Consider the following 22563-nt stretch of genomic DNA (forward strand, 5'->3'; position numbering starts at 1 on the left):
TTTTTTTCTTGAGGTCCCATCTCTCAGTCTGTTCACCTGGAAGATACCACACGGGAATCGGTCGCGCAAATCCAATTCGTTTCCCGGTGGCAATGAACCAGTTTGCAGCGTTCACCAATGTGACATCAATCCTAAGCCGACGCTGGGAAAATGTGGCTCCACTTGTTTTCCGGCAAGCCTGCGGCCCCCTTCGCGGCCCTGAGGCCCTTCACTTCCCTCCAGGCTCTGCCAGGTGCCCCGCAGTCCCGGGAGGCGCGTCTTGTGGGCCGCTCCGGGGGACGGTCGCTGCGGGACGCCCAGGGGGCCTCCCCGAGGACGCGGCAAAACCCCCAGACGGACTTCGGTGATTCAAAAAACCACCGCAAGAAGTTGGGCCTCCCAAAGACAGGTGCTACCTTCGCAAGGCCTCAGCTCCCCAACGCCTCCAGCTCTCACCGGGCCTTCTCGCCGCGGGTCGCCCACAGTCTGTGTCCAATGCCCCGCGCGAACCGCGGAAGATGCGGGCGGCGCCAGGAGCAGCCGCCAACTCCCGCCACACCCGTCTGCCCCGCCGCGCCTTCCCGAGTCGCGGCCAACGCCTCCGCCACGTGCCCGCCTCCAGCAGCCAGGCCGCTCGCGATTGGCTGGCGGCGCCGCCCGTCGCGAGGGGCGGGAGCGTCGCCCTCAGGCCGGCGCTCCAATTGGTCGTGGCAGCGGCGGCGGCGGCGCGCGCGGCCCCGGCGAGGAGGGGAAGCCGGTGGCGGCGGCGGAACGGGCGGAGGCTGCCGGTTTCGTAACCGTCGCTCCTCCTCGGTGACTCGCGGGCTGCGAGGCCTGGGTCCGTCGGGCCGCGCCGCGCGGGGCCGCTCGGAGTGGAGGCCGCCTGGGGGCGGGCGGGCTGGAGGCGCAGGTAAGGAGGCCGCTGGCGGGCGGGCTGAGGGAAGAGGAGGAGGCCGCGGCGGAGCCGGCCGCTCGCCTAGGTGCCGGCCGGGCTCGAGGAGACCCGGCCGGGCCTGAGGCGGCCGGCTGGCCGGGAAGGCCCCGCGCGGCCCCGCGCGGCGTCTGATGCAACCTGCCGGCAACACCCGGCGGGGCCGCTGAGCTCATCCCTGGCCGCGACCCAACACCGCGGCGCCACCCGCCGACCCCCGCGCTCCGCCCCGGGAGCCCCTCGCCGCCGGCCCGCGACGGGACGGGGGTGGGGCGGGACGGGGGACGAGGTGTGCCCTCTCCGGAACCCGGCGTCTGTTGGAGAAACGGGCAGTGGTGACAGGCCAGGCGCGTTATTGGCCCCCGGGGATACGGGGTGTTCCCCAGAGCCGCGGGAGGTAGACCGTCCCTCACTGTAGTGCCACATCGGGCCTTGCCCGCCCCTCCAACCAAGACCGCTCGGTGCGGGGAGGCGACCCTTCGGTTCCGAAGTTCGTAGAGCGTTCAAGTGGGCAAGGAGAGCAGTTCATGGTGAAGTCCGTGACTTTCCAGAACTAATCCCGCGCTCGCTTGAGGAGCTGTAATGCGAATATCCTGCACTTCACTGCCCTACGAGGTTAGACGAACGTGCGGCCTGTGGACTAGGAAAGAGACGGGCCAGAAGCGGAGCGCTTCGTTAGCCGGTCGCAGCGAACACAGGCGAGAAAACAGCTAGCAGAGGTGTCCAGGTGAAGAGGATGGAAATGCATGATTGAGGGGGAAGGGTCTTCTGTCCTCCCGCGGGAGCTTGTATGTTTTTATCCTTCGGAAGGTTTAATCGTTCCGTTGGCCTTGTGTTTGAGACTTGTGTTGTGATCGGGCACCTTAAAACGTGTCGGTTTCAGAAGGGTTTTCAGGTGAGTGGGTTACACAAAAATTGGTAGTTTTCTCCCCGAGCCTATACTCAGCGAATCCTTATGTGAAGAGTTTGCCCTTCAATTCGGATAGGATAACGCGACTCCCCGATACATTTTGGAAAGAAAATACTGTAAGGGCTCGCTCTGCTAAGGAATTCTGCATCTTGATACTGAAAAGTTTAAAAATCTGGTCAGCGATTACCACTTGTTCTTAAAGCGGATTCTCTGTTTCTGAAAAAGCTTACTATAAATAAGGCTGAGTAATTACAGGATGCCAGTGAGCTGAAGAATTTTTCGATTTCTTGATTCCTGCTTCTGGTGGGTGCACTTGTCTGATTCAGTCGTTTTTAATACCTGCCTGAAAAACAGGAGGAAACACGGTTTCATTTTTTTCAAAGTATCCGTTAAATTCTCCAGAGCACATCATGACCGTCAGCAGTTGTCAAATTTTGGAGGTGGTTTCACCTGTAGGGATTTAAACAGCACCTGGTGAGTCCTTGGTAAAGACAAATAGGACCTCAGGGGATTGAATTTGGTCTTTTGGTCTAGGATTGCCTCACCTGACCCATGGTAAACGTGGGTAGCTGCAATTCCCGGTCTGTTGTATATCCTTGGGAGCGAGTGTTTCCATGGGGTTCTTGTAGGTTCTTTGGTCTCCTACCTTTCTGGCTTTCCAGCCCTATGGGTTAAAAAATTTTTTTTATTTGCGTAAGATTTCCTGTTAGAGGTATATTTATAAACAATGTGTGTACTGTTTTTTTGTATGTTGTAAATCCTACCAAAAGTAGATTAAAAAGATGATGTTAAAAAAGACAAATGAGGGGCGCCTGGGTGGCTCAGTGGGTTAAAGCCTCTGCTTTCGGCTCGGGTCATGATCCCAGGGTCCTGGGATGGAGCCCCACATCGGGCTCTCTGCTCATCAGGGAGCCTGCTTCCCCCTCTCTCTCTGCCTGCCTCTCTGCCTGCTTGTGATCTCTGTCCAATAAATTAAACAAAAAAAAAAAAGACAAGTGAACGTACATTTTCTCCATACCTCAGTGGACCATTCATGTACTCCCCAAAGGGATGTACCCTCCTTCATGGAGCCCCGTGTTGGGTCATAAAGCAAGCAGCCTCAGCTAAATAGAAATCCTGCACAAGGGCGCCTGGGTGGCTCAGTGGGTTAGGCCGCTGCCTTCGGCTCAGGTCATGATCTCAGTGTCCTGGGATAGAGCCCCGCATCGGGCTCTCTGCTCAGCAGGGAGTCTGCTTCCCTCTCTCTCTCTGCCTGCCTCTCTGCCTGCTTGTGATCTCTCTCTGTCAAATAAATAAATAAAATCTTAAAAAAAAAAAAAAGAAATCCTGCTCATTTGGGTATGTATTGACTTTGCTTACCTGGACATCATGTAAAGTACAGAGTTGTCAGACCTTGGCAACATGTACCTAAGAACTTGAGGTTATTCATTGGAACGCATAACTGGCTAAATAGAAAATAAAGGTTCTTAGATGAAGCAAAGACCAGACAAGAAATGTTCATTGTGTAGACCGGGCACTCGAAGTAGCAAGTGGACTTGTATTCTTATTTTCTTGTCCACCTTTAAGAAAGACCAAGAACTTAGGGTAGGAAGACTACTATCTTACTAACACTCTTGATTTAATTGTGGTTGTTTTAAGAGTTTCAGTGCTAGAGAATCTCATTTTTATATAGGACATTTATAAAATTAAATGTTTTCTCTTCGCCTCTGAGCCAGTATTGGACAAATATTTCTCCATTACCACCACTCTGTGGCTAGCCCTGCACTAGGTGCTGGGCATATGGATATGAAGACAGAGTCCTGCCCTCTAGCTTGGTCTGCAGGGAGCCACACTATAGAGCTGGCACTGACAGAGAAACTAGGGGAACAGATTGAACAGCCACACAAAGAAAAAAAGAAAGCGTGACCATTTAGGGGATCGGTAGTGGTTCGGTATTATCGCGGTGTGAAGAAGCATAAGGAGCAAGGGCTGGGCTGGGAGTGAATACCTTTAATTTGATGCTGGACCCTGGAGCAGGTTTGAGTGCTCAGTTGCTCTGGAGACCATGGTTGGAGGGTGCACTGCTAAACCAGAGGGGACGAGTGCCCCTGGGAGATGATGTCAGCCTGAGGTAATTCTGTGGTGTTAGGACAGAGAGGGATGGTGCTTGGAAGTTCTTTTGGGAGGTGGATGGGTAGAATTGTCAGATACCGATGATTGTACAGATTGGGAGTAAGGGAGAAACATCTGTGAATATTTTGGAGTATAGATGCTCATGAGGAAGTTTGAGTTGAGAATTTATTTTGGGGAGTATGGGGAGGAATATCTGTCCATAATATCAAAAAAGAAATGACAGGAGGATTAGGAAAAGTCTTGACAAGTTTGCTTTCCCAAATGAAACTTGAGAGAAATTTGTTTTACTCATTCTAACCTTTCTGAGTTTTCAGTGCGTTATTGATTTGAATGAAGACTACTTGAATGAAGAAATCTGAATTTTAAAAAAATTTGCCCAGTCAGACCGTCTTTCTAAAGATCCATTGTTAATCTGCAGCATTGGATCTCAGACCTCAGTGTCAGCGGAATCATTTGGAGGGCCCTTTAAAACAAGATTGCTCAGCCCTATTCCTAGAGCTCTGCATTCTTATGTGGGGGTAGGGGGGCAGCCTGAGAATCTGCGTTTCTGACAAGTTCCCAAATGCTGCTGCTGCTGGTCCAGGGACCACACTTTGAGAACTACTGCTCTTCAGTTTGTCTCCTGCTCCCTGCTTGAATGATTCACATGCTAGGAGACGAGGCACCACCCGACTTCCTGTAGAATGAACTTTGGAATAGTGTTTGTCCACATAGGAGCCAGACTTTTGTTTATGATTGAATATCCAGATTTGAAATAAACTCATTTTTTTCCCCATTGTAGTTGCTCAGTAAATGTTTGTGGAAGGAACAAAAGCACAAGTGATAGTGGAAACTGTGAAATGTGTAACTTTGAAGGAGGCTATCTGGCTTGTGTAAAAACAGAATTGATAATCTGGAGTTAACTTTCTTGGACCACTTGACCCTTTGATCCCCTTTACTTGGTTTAGTTTCCTTAATGGATATTTTTCACTTAAAACTTTGTTGGCTTTGGTTGAGGAACTTAAAAAAATCATTTTTGAGTTCTTTTTATTGTTTCCAAGTTTTCTTGCTTATATTATTACCAATTTGATAGTTACTCTTTGTTTTTCAAGCAAAGGGCACATTTTCAAAGCCCCCCTCTGCCCCTCACGCCTGCTGTGTTCAGCCTAGTACCCTAGCGAGAGGAGTCAGGCTGAGGTAAAATAGCTCTTCCCCATTCCCGTATGTTTGGGTACAAAAACGGGCATGAATATCACTCAATTTGGTGCCTGTATTAAAAGCTTTTAGTGACTTGGGAATAAAAAGCAGGGCATAAGGGCTCTTTTATAGTGATTGAAGTTCGTGGTATATTTTCAGAGTCAGAAGACATCTTAACATTCTCTGTCCCTCACTTGCAGTTGGGGAAATTGAGGCCTAAAGAGGGGAATGATAGGTCCAGAGCAAAACTGGGGGAGCCAGAGCCAAGACAAAAATTGACCTGGTTCCTGCTCTGTGTTTTTTGGATCATTGTTATCTGTGAGCTGTCTGTAGAGATTAGCTTTAAAGATTAAAAACATAATTGGTGTATGAAAAATAAAAAAGTTAAATAAGATGACCATGATCATGATAGTTGAGACAATCCCAGGAGAAGTATTAAAAAAGTTTTAAAGTCACCTAAAATTCTTATGCTCACTTTACACCAAATAAATAAGCAATAATGTAGATGGCCACTAACAGTGGTAAGGTGGCCCAGATTAATACTGAGTTGCCACTGTTCAACTGGAAGGAAAAATAGGCAACATCATAAATTATCCAGGAAAATTGTGAAATGTCCATTATTGAAGATAGACTTGGAGTAGATATCCATCTGTGGTTTGGAAGGAAGCTTTCTCTTTTGCCTTAGTTTGGAGTGCGAACAGGTGACCCACTAACTCAGGGCTGCATGCATGGCTTTGAAAACAATTGAAAATAATGATAATATGGACTTTAAAAGGAAAGATTTTTAAAAGCAGACCAGTGAAGAGTGTTTATACAAGAAACGCCTGGCTAAAGGTTTGGGTGAAGCTACTGGTGTTTACTAACTGAGCTTTTCCTAAGAACTGTGAGGTGTACTCATTTGAGGCATTTCATAATTCCGGCTCCAGGTTTTTTCCATTGATATAGGTTTAGCAGTTTTGTGAAAAGAGAGCAGGATTTCTGAATTAGTTCTGAATTTCCAAGAGTCCTGATTTCTTGGTGGACAGGGCTCATCTGCTGAGTCAGTTTGTCTTGAAGTGGCCTCATGATTGTGTATGGGCTCATGATAGGTCTGCTTTTGACACATCTTGAGGCAGTTGTAGTGACCTAGTTGGATTGATGGTGATCCAAGTATGACTAGTCTCTGAAACTGTGGCTTCATTCCTAGGAGCAGCTGCACAGGAACACTGGAGAGTTGGTGTTCCCTCCGCTGTGTCTGCCGAGTTCATTGGGTGCCGGCTCAGGCTCTCTGCCGGGCTTCAGTCCCATACTTGCTCTTCTTGGGGTGCATCATTAGGGCTTTTGTTTCTTTCCCTGTGGTTGCAGGTTGCCCGTGTTGAGATGTGTTTATAAATTATGTCAAGAAGGGGAAAAAAAAAAAACCCACAGTTAGAAGCAGCATGGTGGGATGGGGCAGCACACTGGAGGTCCCAGAGCTTCTGGATCTCTGAACCAAGAAGCTAACTTCGGAAATCAGTGTAAACTACGATCTGTGAGGTCATTAAAAACAAAACAAAAATCCAAGCCCCCTCTTACCCCTCCCCCAGCAAAAGTCTTTTCGTAATTCTCCATAAAGATGTACTCCGGGAGAAAAGTCAAGTCCTTGGTGACTCAGTCTCTGCATACTGGTGTCAGGAGCATGCAGTCATCCTGACAAGTTGTGGAGATCGGGCACGGTGCCTAGGATTCTGTTTTGACGTGAGCCAATAATTGAAACTTTGTCCCCCTTTCTTTGCAGGTGTCTCTTCTATCCTAATTGAACTCAGGTTTTCCGTGTTTTACCTAAACATCTCAAATTTCTCTCTGGCAGATTGCCAAGTGCTATTCGTCTGCGCTACCTAATTAGTGATATTCTTTTGTTTTTCCTTCCATTTTTGATGATAATCACAGATGGGCAGTACCCTCAGGGATTCAGGTGGGCTGAATTTGGCCTTATGGTGCTCCTGTACTAACTTACCTTTCTAAATTAAATGATTTAGACTTCTGAAACATTGGAACAGTTGGCAGTTTCTGTATACTTTTCTCAGCATAATCAATTAATGTTGGCCTGCTGTTAGGTACATGCAAGTTTAATCTCATTTGATCTTGTCACTTCAAACATTTTAATGCAATTTATTTTTTAACTAGGTACATGTGAAGATTTCTTGGCATCTTAGTGTGGAAACCATTGATCACTTTGCTCTCATTTCTGCCTGTTCTGTGTCCGCAAGAGAGAGAGCCCAAATGAGCAAGATAGCCCAGCAGAACAGTTCTCCGGGAATAAGTGTTATTCATACTCAGGCTCATGCCAGCGGCTTACAGCAGGTTCCTCAGCTGGTGCCTGCTGGCCCGGGGGGAGGAGGCAAAGCCGTGCCTCCAAGCAAGCAAAGCAAAAAGAGTTCGCCCATGGATCGCAACAGCGATGAGTATCGTCAGCGCAGAGAGAGGAACAACATGGCTGTGAAAAAGAGCCGGTTGAAAAGCAAGCAGAAAGCCCAGGATACGCTGCAGAGAGTGAATCAGCTCAAGGAAGAGAACGAACGGTTGGAAGCAAAAATTAAATTGCTGACTAAGGAATTAAGCGTACTGAAAGATTTGTTTCTTGAGCACGCACACAACCTTGCAGATAACGTGCAACCCACTAGCACTGAAAATACAACAGCTTCCGATAATGCAGGCCAGTAGACCTCACCTCTTCAAAACTTCACGACTCGTGGCTTGAACGTTAACGGTGTGACTGCCTACACCATTCATATCAGTGGCTGAACACGGTCTCGTTCCATTATTCAAAGATCCACTGAAGGTTGTTTTCCAGGATCAGCACTGAAGGGTTGATTAGCTTAAAAATGTTAGCCATGTAATTTGAATATCTAGTTTTAAATGATAGGGATTTTTTTGTGTGGATAAAACACATTTTTAAGGTATATGGTAAAACCCAAAAAACACACCCCTGGACCTTGACAATGTTCTTAATAAATCCTCACTTCCCAAGAAAGGCTTCTTTTGTAGGTTGATAAAAGGAATGGGGAACTGGCAGGTCCTGCAGAAGGGTCTTGGTTTTATTGGAGATGATTAATTAGACTAAGGAAAGTTGAATGCCATCTATGTTGATTGTGTTGTGATTTGTTTTTCTAAATTATGTATTAAAAATCCTTAGGGCTATAGAAATCAATCACTTTGTAATTTGGAGTGATTTTATGTATAACATAAACCTTGTTCTAGCCTAATTAGTACTCTTTTCCCCCAACAAGTGTAAGGTTTTTTTTGAGTATTGGTGCCAGGTTAAGTAAATTCCGTTGCGTTTTAAAGGCAGCATTCTGCCAGTTGGCTTAAAAATACAAATAATTAGGCAAATAGATTTCCTAAAAATAACAGTAAAGCATATTAAAATTATCCTTTTGGGATACCTTTAGGTTATTGGATTGGCATTATTTTGTTTTCTAACAAGAAAAAACCCCCAAGAGTTGTATATCACAATTTTTGTTTCTGTAGATGGTAGTCAAATAAGTAAATATTTTTAAAATACCATTTTGACAGTCAAGTTAGTAAACAAATGCCTTAACAGTTTACAGATTGGGATTTAGGTAGTTTCTCCTGTGTCTAAATATCTGAAATGGAGCCATGATTTTTAAAGGCATAAATTTCTTGTGAAGGATCATTTGGCATTTGATCCTAACCAAGTGATTATTAGAAAAATATGTCATCAACTCTATGCTGTCTCCCAAAATAGTAGTCTAAGAAAACTTGAAGTGTAAGGTTTAACCTTTAATTTATTTCACTTAAATACATCTTTTTATATTGTTTTTGTGATGTTTCTTTTTCTAGTTAGTGGGGTCTTATAGACTTTTTGTACCACTGCTTCTGTTTGTTCATTTGTATGCTTTTGTGTCCCATAAATTATTTTAGAAAGAAAATACTGGTAAAACTCAGGATATTGACATTTTTGTTGAGACTAAAAAATGGCCGTCGCTAAAGTTGGGGATTGCGCGGGTCTGGTTTATGTCAGTGTCGGTGGTTTTGATTGTCCTTGTCGATTTCTTTCTTTTCTTTTCCTTTTTTTTTTTTTTTTAAAGCACAATCCTAGCTCAGATTTGTTGACTTTTGTGTATTTCTGTGTGTATGTGTCTGGGCTGGTGACAAGAGACAAGAGTCACATCTGATTAAAAAGTTTGTGTTACCAGGTATCTTATTTGGACATGGTCACTTCATTTTTGGCCATATTGTTTCTTACTAGGACCTAGAAGTTGTCCCCTTGGGTTGGTGCAAGACTGCTGTCTTTGCTCTTCTGGGCCAGCGGAAATACCATTGTGACCTGCAACTCAGTAAAGCCATTATTAAGGCCATGAGCCTCTTCCACATGTAACTGGAACCCAGTGTTGTTCATGAGAGCCACTGTCCCGGGCGGGTTAGCTCCTTGGAGGGCCAGAAGACAGGATTGAGGTTTCTGTTAGGGTCCAACACCAGTTTACTCTGGCTGGAGTATCAGTCTGCTTCTCAGTCGATAGATGTTTTGACTAGGAGGTAACCCACAGAATCCTACTGAATCTTTAATAGCCGACTGATGTTATATAATTAACCTAAGTAGAGGTGCAGTTAGGTCACTTGAATCTTTAAGTACCTGTGAAGGTATTAACAGACATTGTTACCTCTTGTTTACTAAAAAAAAAAAAAAAGTCAGAAATTGATGTCCCTGTGGAATTTATGGTTACCAGTTATATGAATTGACTTAACTATCTTGGAAGAGGAGCTTTAGGGAAATCATCGGTGGTGTGCACTTGATATTTCAAATCTGAACAGATTGAAACTTTAGGAAAAATTGATTCAAGCTTTCCTGTTACCTATGCAAACCAGAACTTGAGCACAAGCCATCATGTGTGCATAGAACAAAAATGTTAACCATTGTCTTAAGTGTTTGGGAATGAAAGTTTGCAGTTTGATAGATTTCTCAGTATCAAATTGAGGGAAACCAAGTATGGGGAATGGGTAGATTTAGAGCTTTGGGAATTATAAGATGACTTTTGTAACTTCTGTAGGTTACATGTGAACCTTTAGGATTTGATCTGCCTTTGCTGGCAGGTCTAGTGATTTAGGAACTAGGCTTTAGTGTAAATGTCTAACTACATCTGCGTCATCCGAGATGGGTGCTTTCTGGGTGGTACTGGCAGCAGATGGTGAGATCAGAGCAGCTCTTCCGCTGACTGGCCCCTTGTGGTGACTAGAATGCGAGCTGGGATACTTTGGACCTTCTTACCAAGACGTAGTAAGATAGCAACTTTTTATGACCAGGTGTTTGAAATTTAGGTCACAAGTGTGAAATCCTGAAATTTACATAAAAAAGTAGTAAGTGCAGTTTAATATTTGGTATTAAATCAGCTTTTGATGTTTCTCAGTCCCCATTAGAGGGCTTGAAACTTTGTACCTGAACAGCCCAGTTGGCACTCAGAGTGCTTTTCGATGCCTTAGAATAGGAAGCAATTTTTTGTGTGACAGAAGATAGGGAGGAGAAAGTCCATTCTATAGCTGTTAGAGTTGCCTCTCAGGTAAAAGTCCTTTACCTTGTTCTTTGTGTTCCTGGCCTTCCTCAGTTTGTGAGATTACTCTATTTTTTTAAATATAATTTTATTTCTTTCAATGAATTTGAAATAAAAAAAACTTTGGAATAATGACTGTATTTTCTTGTGGGTTTCTTTCTGTTCATATACACTGAGGAAGTAGTCCAGATGTCCAGGAGCTCTGAAGAGCAGGCAGGCTCAGCCATCTTTCCTGCTCCCAGCCCAGGGCAGGGGTGAAGGTCACTGACGGGTGGAGGGGGGAGTGGGGGGGTGGGCAGGGAGCAAGAGGTGCTTTTGTCCAAGCCTAGATTTCCCTGACTGGATAGGAACATCATTTCCTCCGAATATAGAGCGCCTCTTCAGGGCTGTTCTTTGTCCAGTGGTCTCTAACCCGGAAGCCTGGGCTAGGGTAGAGAAGGCAGTGGCTTGGCATGCCTGCTGGGATGCCTCGTGTCTCGGTGTGTGGTCTGCGTTCACACAGTGGCAGGAGAAATGAGTTCTTGAGGCTTTGAAGTAGATGGCAATGTCGAAGTAAGGCCTTTCCCCTAGCAGCACAATTTATAGCGTGTACCTCGTCTTCATTTACGTGGTGCTGTAGAGTGTCTCTACAAATGAACGAGTCAATACTGAATCCATGCTGATTTGAGTGTTTCAAGGGAAGATGTCATTTAGAGACTCTTCTGTGATCCTTCAGCCATTTTCGTGTCTTGGGAAATAGGTTTCTACCTACTGCATCTAAATGGCAATTATAGTGCAGTAATTATTTCTGTGGGTAGTACGTCCTATTTTGTTTTTACAAAGTAGGTGTAATTTGGAAGCCCATAAACAGTTTGTCTTGGGAAATTTTCTGTAGAGATGGTTTGTGAAGGTGACAGCTCTTATTTCAGCAAAAGCACTTTCGGACCTGCTTGGTCACTGCCAGTGAGTATCTAGAGCCCGTGGGCACCGTGTGTGTACTCAGAGGAGACCGCCAGCCCCGGGTCATCTCCTACTGCCCCACACACTCCTCCCGCAGCTCTAGGCCTGGAAGCTCTGCAGTGGTGCCTGGAGGGCCCGGGGTGCAGAACTGGGCTTGGAAGCCAAGGGGCATCTGGCCAGGCCTTCCCGCTCCGCCACCTTTCCCTTCTACTCCCGAAATGTGTGTCCCCTCCCTCCCCCACCACACAGAACCATCATCTCTCCTTGCCCGGACTTGGTCTCCTTGGACCACTGCCTGCTCTCTGGAACCTTCTTTCGTTCCCCACTGCACCCAGAGGGAAACCCAGTCTCCTTGTGACGTGGCTCCCTTGATCTGTGGACTTGCTTTCCTTCTGTCCTCTGTCCCCTATTACTTTGCTTTGGCCGCAGGGCTCTTCCAGGCTCTTTCCAGGCTCTTTCCAGGCTGCCTTCGAACAGCTCACGTCATGACGCCTCATCTAGTCTCGCTTTTCCTGTCGCAGCCCAGCCCCCTGACTTTCAAGACAAGGCCAGCCCTGTTACTTTCCTTCATGGCACTTTTCTGTGAAGAGATTTGTGCTTGTTCAAGGCGAAGGCTCTCGGGAACCCACAGGCTCAGAGAGCAGGGGCGCGGTGGGTTTAAATTACGCTGGCCCAGAGGAGATGCTTAGTTATTGAGTGAATGAATATGCAGAGCCAGGGTTTCAGAAGGCTTTTTGAGTGCTGTTCGGCTTTCTGGAAGGGTCTCTGAGGTGTTTCTGAAGCTGTATGCATTTCTGCATACAGAAATGGAGGTGTGAGGAGTTGGGTGCAGAACACGGGATAGAGTGGGCTCTGCCGGCCACCTGCGCCCCGCACCACCGGAGGGGTTCCTGACTCCCTGGCACGGGCAAGACCAGTCAGACCTATGCTCCCAGCATCCCTCTGCAACAAAGAACATGTAGTTACTGGGAATTGCCCCTTACTCGTTTGACCTTCTTGCTTGGCAGTCACAGAAAACGTATGTGAAGCAGGCAGCTTTGGCATGAGGTGTCTGAAGGAAAGGAAGGGGAAAGATGTGACGCAGCTGGCTCTGTTTCTTCCCACAAACGCAACTGTCCCTTTAGCGTGCCGGCCTCGCTTTAACCGGGTTTCTCTGGGGGGCGAGGGCAGGTGAAACCCCGGATGGCAGACCGTGTCCCCCACAGGTGCAGCTGGGGCAGAGAAGCCTTGGTGAATGGAGACTCCTGACACTCAAGACCGTCACTGCCAACTGCTCAAGGTCACAGATAACTTAGGGACTGCCTGTGCACTGTAGGAAACCTAAAAACGTGGCTGTGATCAGTCTGAGAAGCCAACGAGATAAATGGTGATTTGGAACCGAGGTGGTCTCATTTTAATGTGGTCACTTTGCAAGCACTTTTGTGTTAGAGCCACAGGAAGAAATTGGTTTGTACTCAACGCTTCCGTGACATCTCAAAAGGCCTAGTTTGGGCTACAGAGTTTACCACCTGTCAGGGTTTCATCTCTGGTGTCCCTTCACCTTGGCTCGGAAACTCCTGGATGAGAGCGCTGTGGAGAGACAGGCTCGGAGCGGTTTGGCACAGAGCTTCCCAGCTTCTGGCCTGGGCAGGGCCGTGGGACGGGGGACTGGGCCAGCAGACGTGAGGATAGGCATTATGCCATCGGCCAGGACTGGGCTTAGCTGGCCCCAGAACGCTCCCTGCCTGAGTGGTTTGGTCCATGGGGTTACACTTAGGGAAGACAAAAGGTCTCAGCAAACACGGAAGACACGAGAAGGCTCACCTCTGCCACGGAGCTGCCCTAGGTGGCCGTATCGTTCGGGTGGATGCCAGCTTTGCTAGCATGTCCCCATGGAAAGGGCACCAAGGACAAGACATCCCTGCAAGTCTCAGGTTTTACAGAACTGTGCCTTAAGTGCCACAAAAAATTCTGCCCCCTTCTGAAATCGAGCTTTCTGGCAGTAGCCACGTGGAAAAGGCTTCTTCCTCCACAGGTTCACTGTGTAGGGTAGCGCCAGCCCTGGGTCCCAGCAGCTTCTAGGTCCGCGCATGCCAGGCTCTGCTGCCGGGCGAGAAAGAACAGAGAGGAAGTTGTGTACAAAGGACCATTTTTGGAAAGTTTTTATTGCAGATTCTACTCTGCGCATTTGATTTTTGAGAGAAAACACTGGAAATGGATCTTCCCTGAGCAGAAGAATACAAATGACAGCAAGACACATCTTAGTTGCTGCTAAAGAGCAGAATTCTTTTCCATTAGCATTTTAAGCCACTGTCATTCAAGCAAAGTAATAGCAGGTTCAGGTGTGATCTTGCAGAGGGTTAAGAAAGAGTCCCACTCCCCCAAGGAAATAGCACGCTCAAACTCAGACGCAGCTATGGGATTTCTGAGCACCCCTCTCTTGCCGCTCGAGGGCCAGGCAGGAAGCTGCCCGTTGTGAAGACAGGTGGCAGGCTGGGTCCCTGGTCCCACTGGGCACTCCCAGCTGGTTCTACTTGGGGCCAGAGAAGGGAGTGAAGGCCTTGTCCCTGCCTGCCATGCACGCTTCAATCTCCTCCACCGTTCGGGGCACACAGGTCAGCAGTTCCATGCCGCTGGCGGTCACCACGACATCCTCCTCGATCCGGACCTGCGTCACAATGACAGACACTCATGCGGGCGCCTGGGGGGCTCAGTGGGTTGAGTGCCTGACTCTTGGGTGTCGGCTCAGGTCATGATCTCATGGGCCCTGGGATCGAGCCCTATGTCAGGCTCCACGCTCAACAGGAAGTATGCTTGAGATTCTCTCCCCGCCTCTGACCGACCCTGCCCCTACTCAGACGCATCTAAAAAGAAAAACTCTGGAAAAAAAAAAAAAACAACAACAGACACTCTCATTCCTTCTGAGCTCTGGCCTCACACACTAGATTAGAGGGTCAGACCAGCCGCTGGTTAGAGGCGTCCCTTCTGAAGAGCGGCCTGTCCTGCCCGGGATAAAAGGGGCTGGCCTCCAGGCCTCTGCGGGAGGCCGGTGAGAAGCAGGCTCCTCCCCCGGGGCCATCTGTTTGCCCGGTGGGCGGCCCCGGCGGGGGCGGGGGTGGGGAGGGGGGGGAAGGTTTGTAGAATCTGCATCTGTCTTGTTGACCAACCACGGGAAGGCACAAGCCGGATCCTTCTCAAGAGGGGAAGTGAAGTGTCCGCCCTCCCACCAGGGCCCTTGTCTCGAGACGATGGGGTGACGCGCCGCAGCGTGCGCGTGTCCTGGGAGCCGGGACGCGGGGCCTGTGGGCACTCACCCCGCCGAATCCCCGGAAGCGCTGCAGGACCTCGCGGTTGAAGAAGCAGGCGCGGGCCGGGTCGGCCAGGGCCTCGTCCAGGAGGTGGTCGATGAAGTAAATGCCCGGCTCCACAGTGAGCACCATGCCGGGCTCCAGGCGCCGTGTGGTGCGCAGGCTCCGCAGGCCGGGCTCATCGATGCGCTCCACACCCTGCGGGGAGAGGAAGGGCTCAGAGCACCAAAGCGTGGAGGGAGGGCTGCGTGCCGTGGCGGCAGTCGGATGGCCACAGGCCCGCCGGGTGAGCCCTCCCTGCATCCAGGAGCGCTGGCGCTGGCCCCGGGGGCTGCGGAGACCCTCCCCTCTCGCAGATACCCCTGGGCTTGGCCGGTTCCTGCCCACTTGTTACCCCCAGCATGACTACGAAGCCCCACGGACCCCCCACATGCACAGACCTGGGGCGAGCTGCCCTAGCTCGCTGGCCTCCCCCAGGCCCCGTCCCCGCTAGACAGATGGCAGAACCAAAAAGCTCTTAAGGAAGCTTCAACACTTCCCATGCTGGGTCCCACTCCCCCAGGATGAGACCCAGGTTTTCCGTGGGGCCTTCCAGGAGGAGGGACAGGTGCTGTCCCCAGGGCGGGCCTGCCAGCGCCAGTGGTTGTGGACATGCACGGATGCATGCGGAGCCCGTGTGCGTGGCCCCGGGGCTGAGGCTCCAACGAGGGTCCGACCCGGCCCCCGGCCCAGGCCCCTGAGCTAGTGGGCAGCTAGTAGTCTTCCTGGTCGGGCTGGGAGCCTGCCCTGCCCCACTCGCAGCTCCCCCCTGGAAGCCCAGCTGCTGGAGACAGAGCTGTCATTTCTGACTGTTTGGGGGCCAAGAACATCAGACTTCAATTAGCGGTTCATGTAAGGTAACCAGAAACAGGCTGGCTCAGCCTCCGCGGCTGGGCAAGCAGGGAAGCCTGTGACCGGGATTCCGTGAGGGTGGGGATGGCGGGACACACAGGGGAACTGGTGCACAACCACCCTGACCTGGCGTGAGCTGGGCTGGGGTGGAGGAGAGGAGGGGACACCAAGGCACCGTGACCCCTGATGCCTCCTGCTTTGGGCACAGATGCCTGTGTGGAGTAGCACCCGACTCCGTGACACTTTCTGCCCACAGGGGCGAGGCCGGAGGACCGGGGATGCATCCCTGGGCTCAGAGGGGAGATGCTGTGGGGCCGGCTAGTGGCCTTCGGCCATCTCAAGTCTGTGCCTGTCCCTTTCCCTCCATCCCAAGGTCGTCAGAGCCAGGGGCCCAGCAGAGGCAGCAAACCGGTAAGCTCAGGTCTCCCTGCTCCCGCTTAGCCTCTGTGGGCGTGCCCAGGGGAGGGCGGTCTGCTCAGGCTTGGGCAGAAACAAGTCCTCTGGAAATTTCAGGACCAGCCCTCCAATTGTGGGTGAGGGGAGAGAAGGAGGGGCCCCTGCCACAGCCCACCAACCCTTATCCCTTCAGAGCATTAGCTCCCAGGAGTCTCCTGCCACGGAGGCCACCGGAGCAGGCCCTGGCAAAGTGTCGGGGGCTGCGCTGTGGAGAGCAGCCCCCCCAAGGGGAGAGGCAGAGCTCCCTTCCCTCCAGCTCCAGGCCGTAAGCCCTGGCGGCAGTGGGGGGCGCCTGCCCGTGCCGCGTCCACACCAGCTTCCGCCAGGGCAGCGGGCCGGACGGGGCCTCTGCCTTTACAGGGCGGAGGAGACCCAGATGTGTCTAAAGGCCTGAAATAAAACAAATGACTTTTATAGGAAAAGCCATATTTTTTCTACAATGTTTATCTGTCAGAAGAATAGACTCTGCGAGCACAAAGGGCCGCTTACTGGAAAAGAGAAAACAGTTTGCTGCCAATTTTCTCTGGTGGAAAAAAGCGCTCTGGCGACTAATGAATAACGAATCTCAGTTAACAATGTCTGGAAGGCCCTGCTCTTGGCTCCCTGTACACAATGTGATGGATAGAAATTAGGAAATTAAAACTGATTTTGTTTCTCCAAATTTAACTGTTTACACTTGAGGAAAACAATAATTGAATAATAATGCTTCTCTTGAGCAATTTCCCCCCCCAAAATCATCCTTCGTGCTTTCAAAATACCCTGCAGCCAACAGGCCCCGGCCAAGACGGCCTAGTCTTGGCTAACCGGCTGGTGGGCCCCAGGGCGTGCACCGATTGCATAATCAGCCCCCTGCACCTTGGGCTCAGGGCCAGGAGGCAGGGCCGGGCTCACCCCCACCCACCCGGGGCCCGGAAAGGCTGCAGCCACCTGCCGGGCAGGGCCTCCCCAAGGCTGGCTGAAAGCACCCTCTGGGTGGTCCTTTCAAGAATCCGTGGGTAGGAAGGGGAGGGGAAAGCCTTGTCTGGAAATGCCCACAGAAGCCTCCCTCCCCTGCTAAGGGGGCCTGGAGGGTCTGCAGACCAGGAGGCCACGGGGCTGTGCTGTGCTGGGGTTGCTGCCAGGCCCGTGAGCGGCGCTGGGCTCTGCTTGTCCCAAGAGGGACCTGGATCAGCCGCCTCATGGCAGTGCCTCACCGCCCTGGCCTGTGTGAAGCCAGAGGCAGGACACGATGGCTGCGGTATCCCGAAGACCCAGCTCTGGGGTTCCCACTGCTCTGTGGGAACCAAAGATCTACCACCCGTAGGGCAGGGGCTCCCCACCCTGTGCATAGCCCGGGGCTCACCAGGCAGAGCACACACATCTGCCACCAGGCCCCGAGGCGGGGGCCACCAGAGGCAGCATGCTGGCACACTTTTGGAAACGCCCCTCACCCCCCACCCCCGCTGGTGCCCACAGCAGCCCAGGGCCGGCACAAAGCAATGGGTGCAAGGAGAGGAGGGGCAGGGGGTGCTCTGGGACCCCATTTCTCTTTCTCTGACCTGTCTTACTCCATCCCAGCTGGCTCCCAGAGCCCTGGGGAGGGCCACTCACACTCACGTGCCCACACTTACCTCGGGGTAGCCTCCCACATCGTGCACATCAATGCCCAGGAAGTGGCCGAGCCCGTGAGGCATGAACACGGCTCCCAGGTGGGCCTGGACCATGGCGTCAATGCTGCCGCTCAGGAGGCCGATGCGCGCCAGCTCCTCCAGGTGGATGCGGTCGGCCAGACGGTGCATGTCGGGCCACCAGACCCCTGTGGCTCCAAAGGAGGCTATGATGAGCTGTGGAGCGTGGCAGCGTGGCCGCCTGGCCGAGGCTCCCCGAGGGAAGGTTTGTGGGACCCACGAAGCCCCCGGGCAAGCTGAGGCGGGAGGGCGAGAAGTGGGTGGCGCAGGTGCCGTGCCCGGGCCAACTCTAAGGGATCTCAAGACCTTCCTCTCTCTCCATCGCACCTTCAGGGGTAGGCTTCTGTTGCCCACGGCCAGATGCCCAGCTTAGGTCTCATCCCCAGCCCATGCTATGTCTGCCCTCGGCCAGTGCGGGCTTCCGGGACCAGGGGAGCCCAGGAAGATCCCTGATGAGCAGCAGCAGGACAAAAGCATCTGTCCCCAGCAAATGGGGGGCAGCCTCACAGAACCCCACACCAAGTTCAGGGCATCCCTGCACACCCCAAAGTGGGGCTGATTCACCCCTGGAGCCACTGAGGAAAAAAGGTTTCCAGGGTGAAGGTGCAGCTGGCACGGCTTGGCTGGCAGAGGTCTGCGGCCCTGCCTGCTACGAGCGGGGGTGGACCATCTCCGTGGCAGCCCAGACACCCAGGCCCCAGACTCCTGATCAAACTCATCTTTGTCCCATGTTTCTGAGGCAAAGGTCACCGTGGAGAGCACGTCCCCAGGCACCGAGTTTCGGGGTGAACAAGCTCCAGAGGCTCCGCCCAGGGCTCTCAGACAGCCGCCTGCAAAGAGCCCATGGAGCTGGGGAGTCCCCACCTTCAGCCTCACTCTGAGGCACTGGGCACTCGGCCTAAGCACCCCACAAGGATGGAGGCTGGCGAAGCTCCCTGCCCCACCCTGCCGGGCTGAGTTTGGGGCAGCCACGTGCCGGCTGAGGCCAGTATGCCAGGCAGACAAGGTGGGGGCACACACCCCTGTGCAGTGCTCCAGCCAGAAAGGCCAGGGCTGGCCCTCGGGGGCGAGGCTGGCTCCCAGAAGGCATCCCCACGACGCCCTGCCATCCACACCCTCCACACGCCTCACGACGGATGACGGATGATGGAGCACCCCGGCATTCCACACCATCGGGGGCCTGGCTGGGCCCTGTGCTGGCAAGGGCTGGGCCGGCAGGGCTGGGCTCAGGACTCTGAAACTCTGTGGCTGGCAGGGGGTAGCCCAAGGGCTCTATCCAGGAGGAGAGAGAGATGAGAGCCCACTTGGGGACATGGGGCATGGCCCCTCAGACGTGCACTGGGTTCCAGGCCTCCAGGTGGGCCCCTTCCACACCAGGGCAGAAGCCCCACAGTTGGGGTCTTGGGCTGGACAGAGGCACAGAGCTGACCCAGCCTCCCCAGGGTCTGAGCAGGAGGCCCACTCTGGGGGCAGTGGCCAGCTCCTGGCCACAAGCACAGGGAGGCCGAGAGGAGAAGACCCATCTCTAGAGAGAGCTTCCTTGGAGACCAGCTCCTGAGTCCTGTTCTGTTCTACATGCCAAGGGCCACAGGGCGCCATGGAGGAGGTGGCATCCCGGGCTCTGGCTTTACCCGCACGCACAGCAGAGAGCCCGGTTCTAAGCCCTGGAGGCAGAGCCAGATTCGAGGCTCTGGGACGGTTGGGCATCCTCAAGTGGAAAGCTGGGCACTGGATCCCAGCTCAGCAGCTCGCCCGCCTCCCTGAGCCTCAGATGCCTCTCTTTGTCACGAAGAGCTGCGATGCTGGTCCTAGAAAGCCAGCTGCAGAGGCTCTGGCCTGTACCAGGAGTCAGCAGCCCCCCGAGACTGTCACTGGCCCACCCAGATGCCCATTCAACCCTTGATGTTGGCCGTGCTCCTGGGGCACCAGCCTGAGCCTCGTGTCCTTGCTCCTCCCTGAGGCCAACCGGGTCTACCTCGCCATTCCCAGGCCAGGCCACCTGTCACAGAAGCACACGGAGGCCTGAATCAGCCCCCTGCCTGCAACTCAGGCCCTGGGGCTCGGTCAGCACTCCCTCCCCACGGTCCCGGTTATGCCCTTCCCTGCACCCTGTCCCCCAGCCGGGCCTGCCGGCTTGCTTCTCTTGTCTCTGGACCAGAGGGCTGCAGCCTCCCCTGGGCACCCCAGGCCTGGCCTAGCAAATGCTGGTTCAAGGGAGAATACAGCAGGCTCGTCCCAAAGTTCTGCTCCTGTCCCCGGGGCTCTAGGCCGAAAAGTGCCCCGGGCAGTTCTGCAGACTTGCTCCTGGCTGGCTTGGCCCCTGGGGCGGAGAAGGGGCATCCCTGGCGGCGGCTGACACCCCGGCTCCACAGCAACTCCGCTTCTCTTGGGCGGGGGCCTTTTTGGGTGGCTAGAGGGGAGCCCCAGGAAGTGGCCTGATGTAGAGCCCGGCCGACTTCCAAGTGGGCTGCGGCCTCAGCAGAGCGGGGAGTCAGGTATAAATCATACTCCGTGCCGGCAGCTCGGCTCCTCTCCTGTCCTCCTGGGGCCGGATGCGAGGGCCCCAGGCGGTCCCCACGGCGCCTCCCGTCCTCCTGGCCTGCGCTCCTCGGGGCCGGTCTTGCACACGCGCTCGTGGCTGGCAGGGGGCTGCTGCCTGTGTGTGGTTAGGGTTGTGACAGTGATTCAACCTCCAGCAACTTGGCCCCAGTGTCTGGCCCGGATGCTGGTTACGACACCCTGGGCTAGGGCAGGGGCCCCGAAGTGTGTGAAGGTTGCTGTCCTTGGGCTAGGCTGGAGGAGTGGATGCGCTCCCCATCCCCCCGCCACCGAGCCCTCCGTCAGCAGCCAGCAGGCACCTCGGGGCCCACGTGGCCAGCCGGCCGGAAGGCCCGGTGGTCCCCTCAGGCCGTTCGTACTGGGGATGGACACCACACTGGGGAGCACACTGCAGACTGGGCGTCACCAGCCCTGCCCGCCCTCCTGCCTCCAGCAAGCACCGAAGCTTGTCGCCTTTGCCCTGGACATCTCCTGAATCTGACTCCTGACCCCTATGCGCCTCTTGCTGCTTTCCTGCAATGCCTCGCTCTCCCTGCATTCTGCACGAAGCTGGGCCCTGCCCTGTGGACAGAACCCCAAGTTCCTCAGCCTGGCCTCCCTCTCACCCGCCTCTGTGCCCCCAGCCCCAGTGGTGCTGGCACTGCCCTATGCCTTCCACCTAATGGCCCCTTAGCTGGGACCACCTCACCAAAGCCCCTCCCTGCCCATGCTCACTCCCATTCTTCTTGTGGGCCTCTGTTAAGGCTTTCTCCAGGAAGCCCTCCCTGACTGCCCCTTCCTGTGCTGTCAGAGCTCTTCCCGCCAGAGGACGGCATATAGGCCCCGCTGTGGCCTGGTCAAAGCCTGCACGCTCAGAGAGGAGGGACCCTCTCCATGAGGTGGAGGTCCTGCTCCGTGCCTGACCAATGGAGGCCTGAGGAGGAGCCCTGGCTGCAGCCGGTGCTGTCACCTCACGGGCCCGGGATCTGTGCGCCCCCGCCCCTCTGCACACTCAGACCCCAGGGTGCCAGCCTAGCAGCTGGGTTTGTGCCTCCCACCCTCTATCTGGCTGTGGGCTCCGAGGGACCAGAGCCCTGGTGCCCAGGCCCCAGTGTATGCCCAGAACAGCCCCAGGTCATAGCTGGTCTTCTATGCCCCTGATGCCCCTGAGGCGACACCGTCACCTGACGGGGCCCAGGCCCAGGCCCAGGCCCAGGCCCAGGCCCAGGCTGGCTCCTTGGAGCCTTGGTGGCTGAGGCCTCCTGCCCAGAGTGCGGCAGACTCAGGGGCTCGGGCCTGAGCTCGGCCAGGAAGGCCCGCAGAGCTGAAGCCTCACGATCCAGACAAAGAGCTCACTTCATCCAAAGACAACGGCCCTCAGGAGACCCTGTGTGCGCCAGGCTCTGGGGCTGCCGCAAGTGAGGCGCGGGGCCGGGTCCCAGGGCAGGCCCGTGGGCTGCAGGGAGCTGTCTGGTAGGCCAAGCTGGCGCGGGGCTGAGGGCCTCCAGCCACCAACCCCCCTAGACCCCTCTGCTGCCAGGACCTCCGGGGACCCATTCACCCTGCAGGAAGGGCAGGGGACAGTGTGCGGCCCGGACTGCAGGCGCCTCCGCGCTAAGCAGAGCGTGGCCACTCCTGAAGCCTGTGTGCCACACCCCCACCCCTCCCGCCGCAGAGAGCCGGAAGGAGTAAAGAAGGCCAGGGAGGGTGGGAACTTGCCCACCACCCTACAGCCAGCAGGGGGCTCTCAGGGCAACAGGGCCACATGGGGGCCCTCACCAGTCAGCCCTCCCTGCCCTGACTCCTGCCACAGAGGAAGCCCACGTGGCGCTGTCCCCGCACCTCCGTCTGCCGCACCCCTGCATGCATCGCCATCTCTAAGGACAGGCTCCAGGAGAGTGCGGCCACTCCAGCCCGTCGGGAGGCAAAGCTGGCAGAGGCACCCCCACCACAGGCCATGGCAGACATGTGCGGGGCCACAGGGGCACCTCCCCTCCATGCAGGTGACCGGGACCCTAACCACTGCAGAGCAGGGAGGGGGGGAGCTGCGCACACCTGCTCACTGGAGTGAGGGAGCGATGGGGGGCTTGTTTGCATAGACAGAGACTCCCCCACCGCTTTCGCAGCCCAGGAGTGGTGGGGCCCTGAG

At 53.7% G+C, this 22563-nt stretch overlaps 2 protein-coding genes across 5 annotated transcripts in view; one reads left to right on the plus strand and one right to left on the minus strand.

The window, feature by feature from the left end:
• The first annotated feature begins 703 nt into the window (after positions 1 to 703).
• Positions 704 to 8039, plus strand: CEBPG (CCAAT enhancer binding protein gamma). 3 transcript variants are annotated; one of them, XM_047711563.1, is made up of 3 exons: positions 2839 to 2933; positions 3144 to 3158; positions 7254 to 8039. In XM_047711563.1, exon 3 carries the CDS (start codon positions 7350 to 7352, stop codon positions 7788 to 7790), a length of 441 nt encoding a protein of 146 aa, XP_047567519.1. In that variant the 5' UTR covers positions 2839 to 2933; positions 3144 to 3158; positions 7254 to 7349; the 3' UTR covers positions 7791 to 8039. The 3 variants fall into 3 exon arrangements, with proteins under 3 accessions (XP_047567518.1, XP_047567520.1, XP_047567519.1); XM_047711562.1 differs by lacking the exons at positions 2839 to 2933; positions 3144 to 3158 and adding an exon at positions 704 to 889; XM_047711564.1 differs by lacking the exons at positions 2839 to 2933; positions 3144 to 3158 and adding an exon at positions 965 to 1637.
• Positions 8040 to 13701: 5662 nt separating this feature from the next.
• Positions 13702 to 22563, minus strand: part of PEPD (peptidase D) — a 109162-nt gene continuing 100300 nt past the window's right edge. The window contains exons 13-15 of one of the 2 annotated variants that reach the window (XM_047710952.1): positions 17820 to 18004; positions 14869 to 15060; positions 13702 to 14222 (exon numbers count right to left, since the gene is read on the minus strand). In XM_047710952.1, the coding sequence (XP_047566908.1) occupies positions 14085 to 14222; positions 14869 to 15060; positions 17820 to 18004 (515 nt within the window). In that variant the 3' untranslated portion in view covers positions 13702 to 14084. Of the gene's footprint in view, positions 14223 to 14868; positions 15061 to 17819; positions 18005 to 19830; positions 20533 to 22563 lie in introns of those variants that run through there. The other variant, XM_047710951.1, reaches the window with a different exon arrangement.

The sequence above is a fragment of the Lutra lutra genome, chromosome 17, assembly GCF_902655055.1.
Source record: "Lutra lutra chromosome 17, mLutLut1.2, whole genome shotgun sequence".
NCBI classification, from domain to species: Eukaryota; Metazoa; Chordata; class Mammalia; order Carnivora; family Mustelidae; genus Lutra; species Lutra lutra.

Bases quoted from the DNA above. Each gene is read 5' to 3' on its own strand.
- CEBPG (XM_047711562.1), top strand. From the start codon at position 7,350: ATGAGCAAGATAGCCCAGCAGAACAGTTCTCCGGGAATAAGTGTTATT.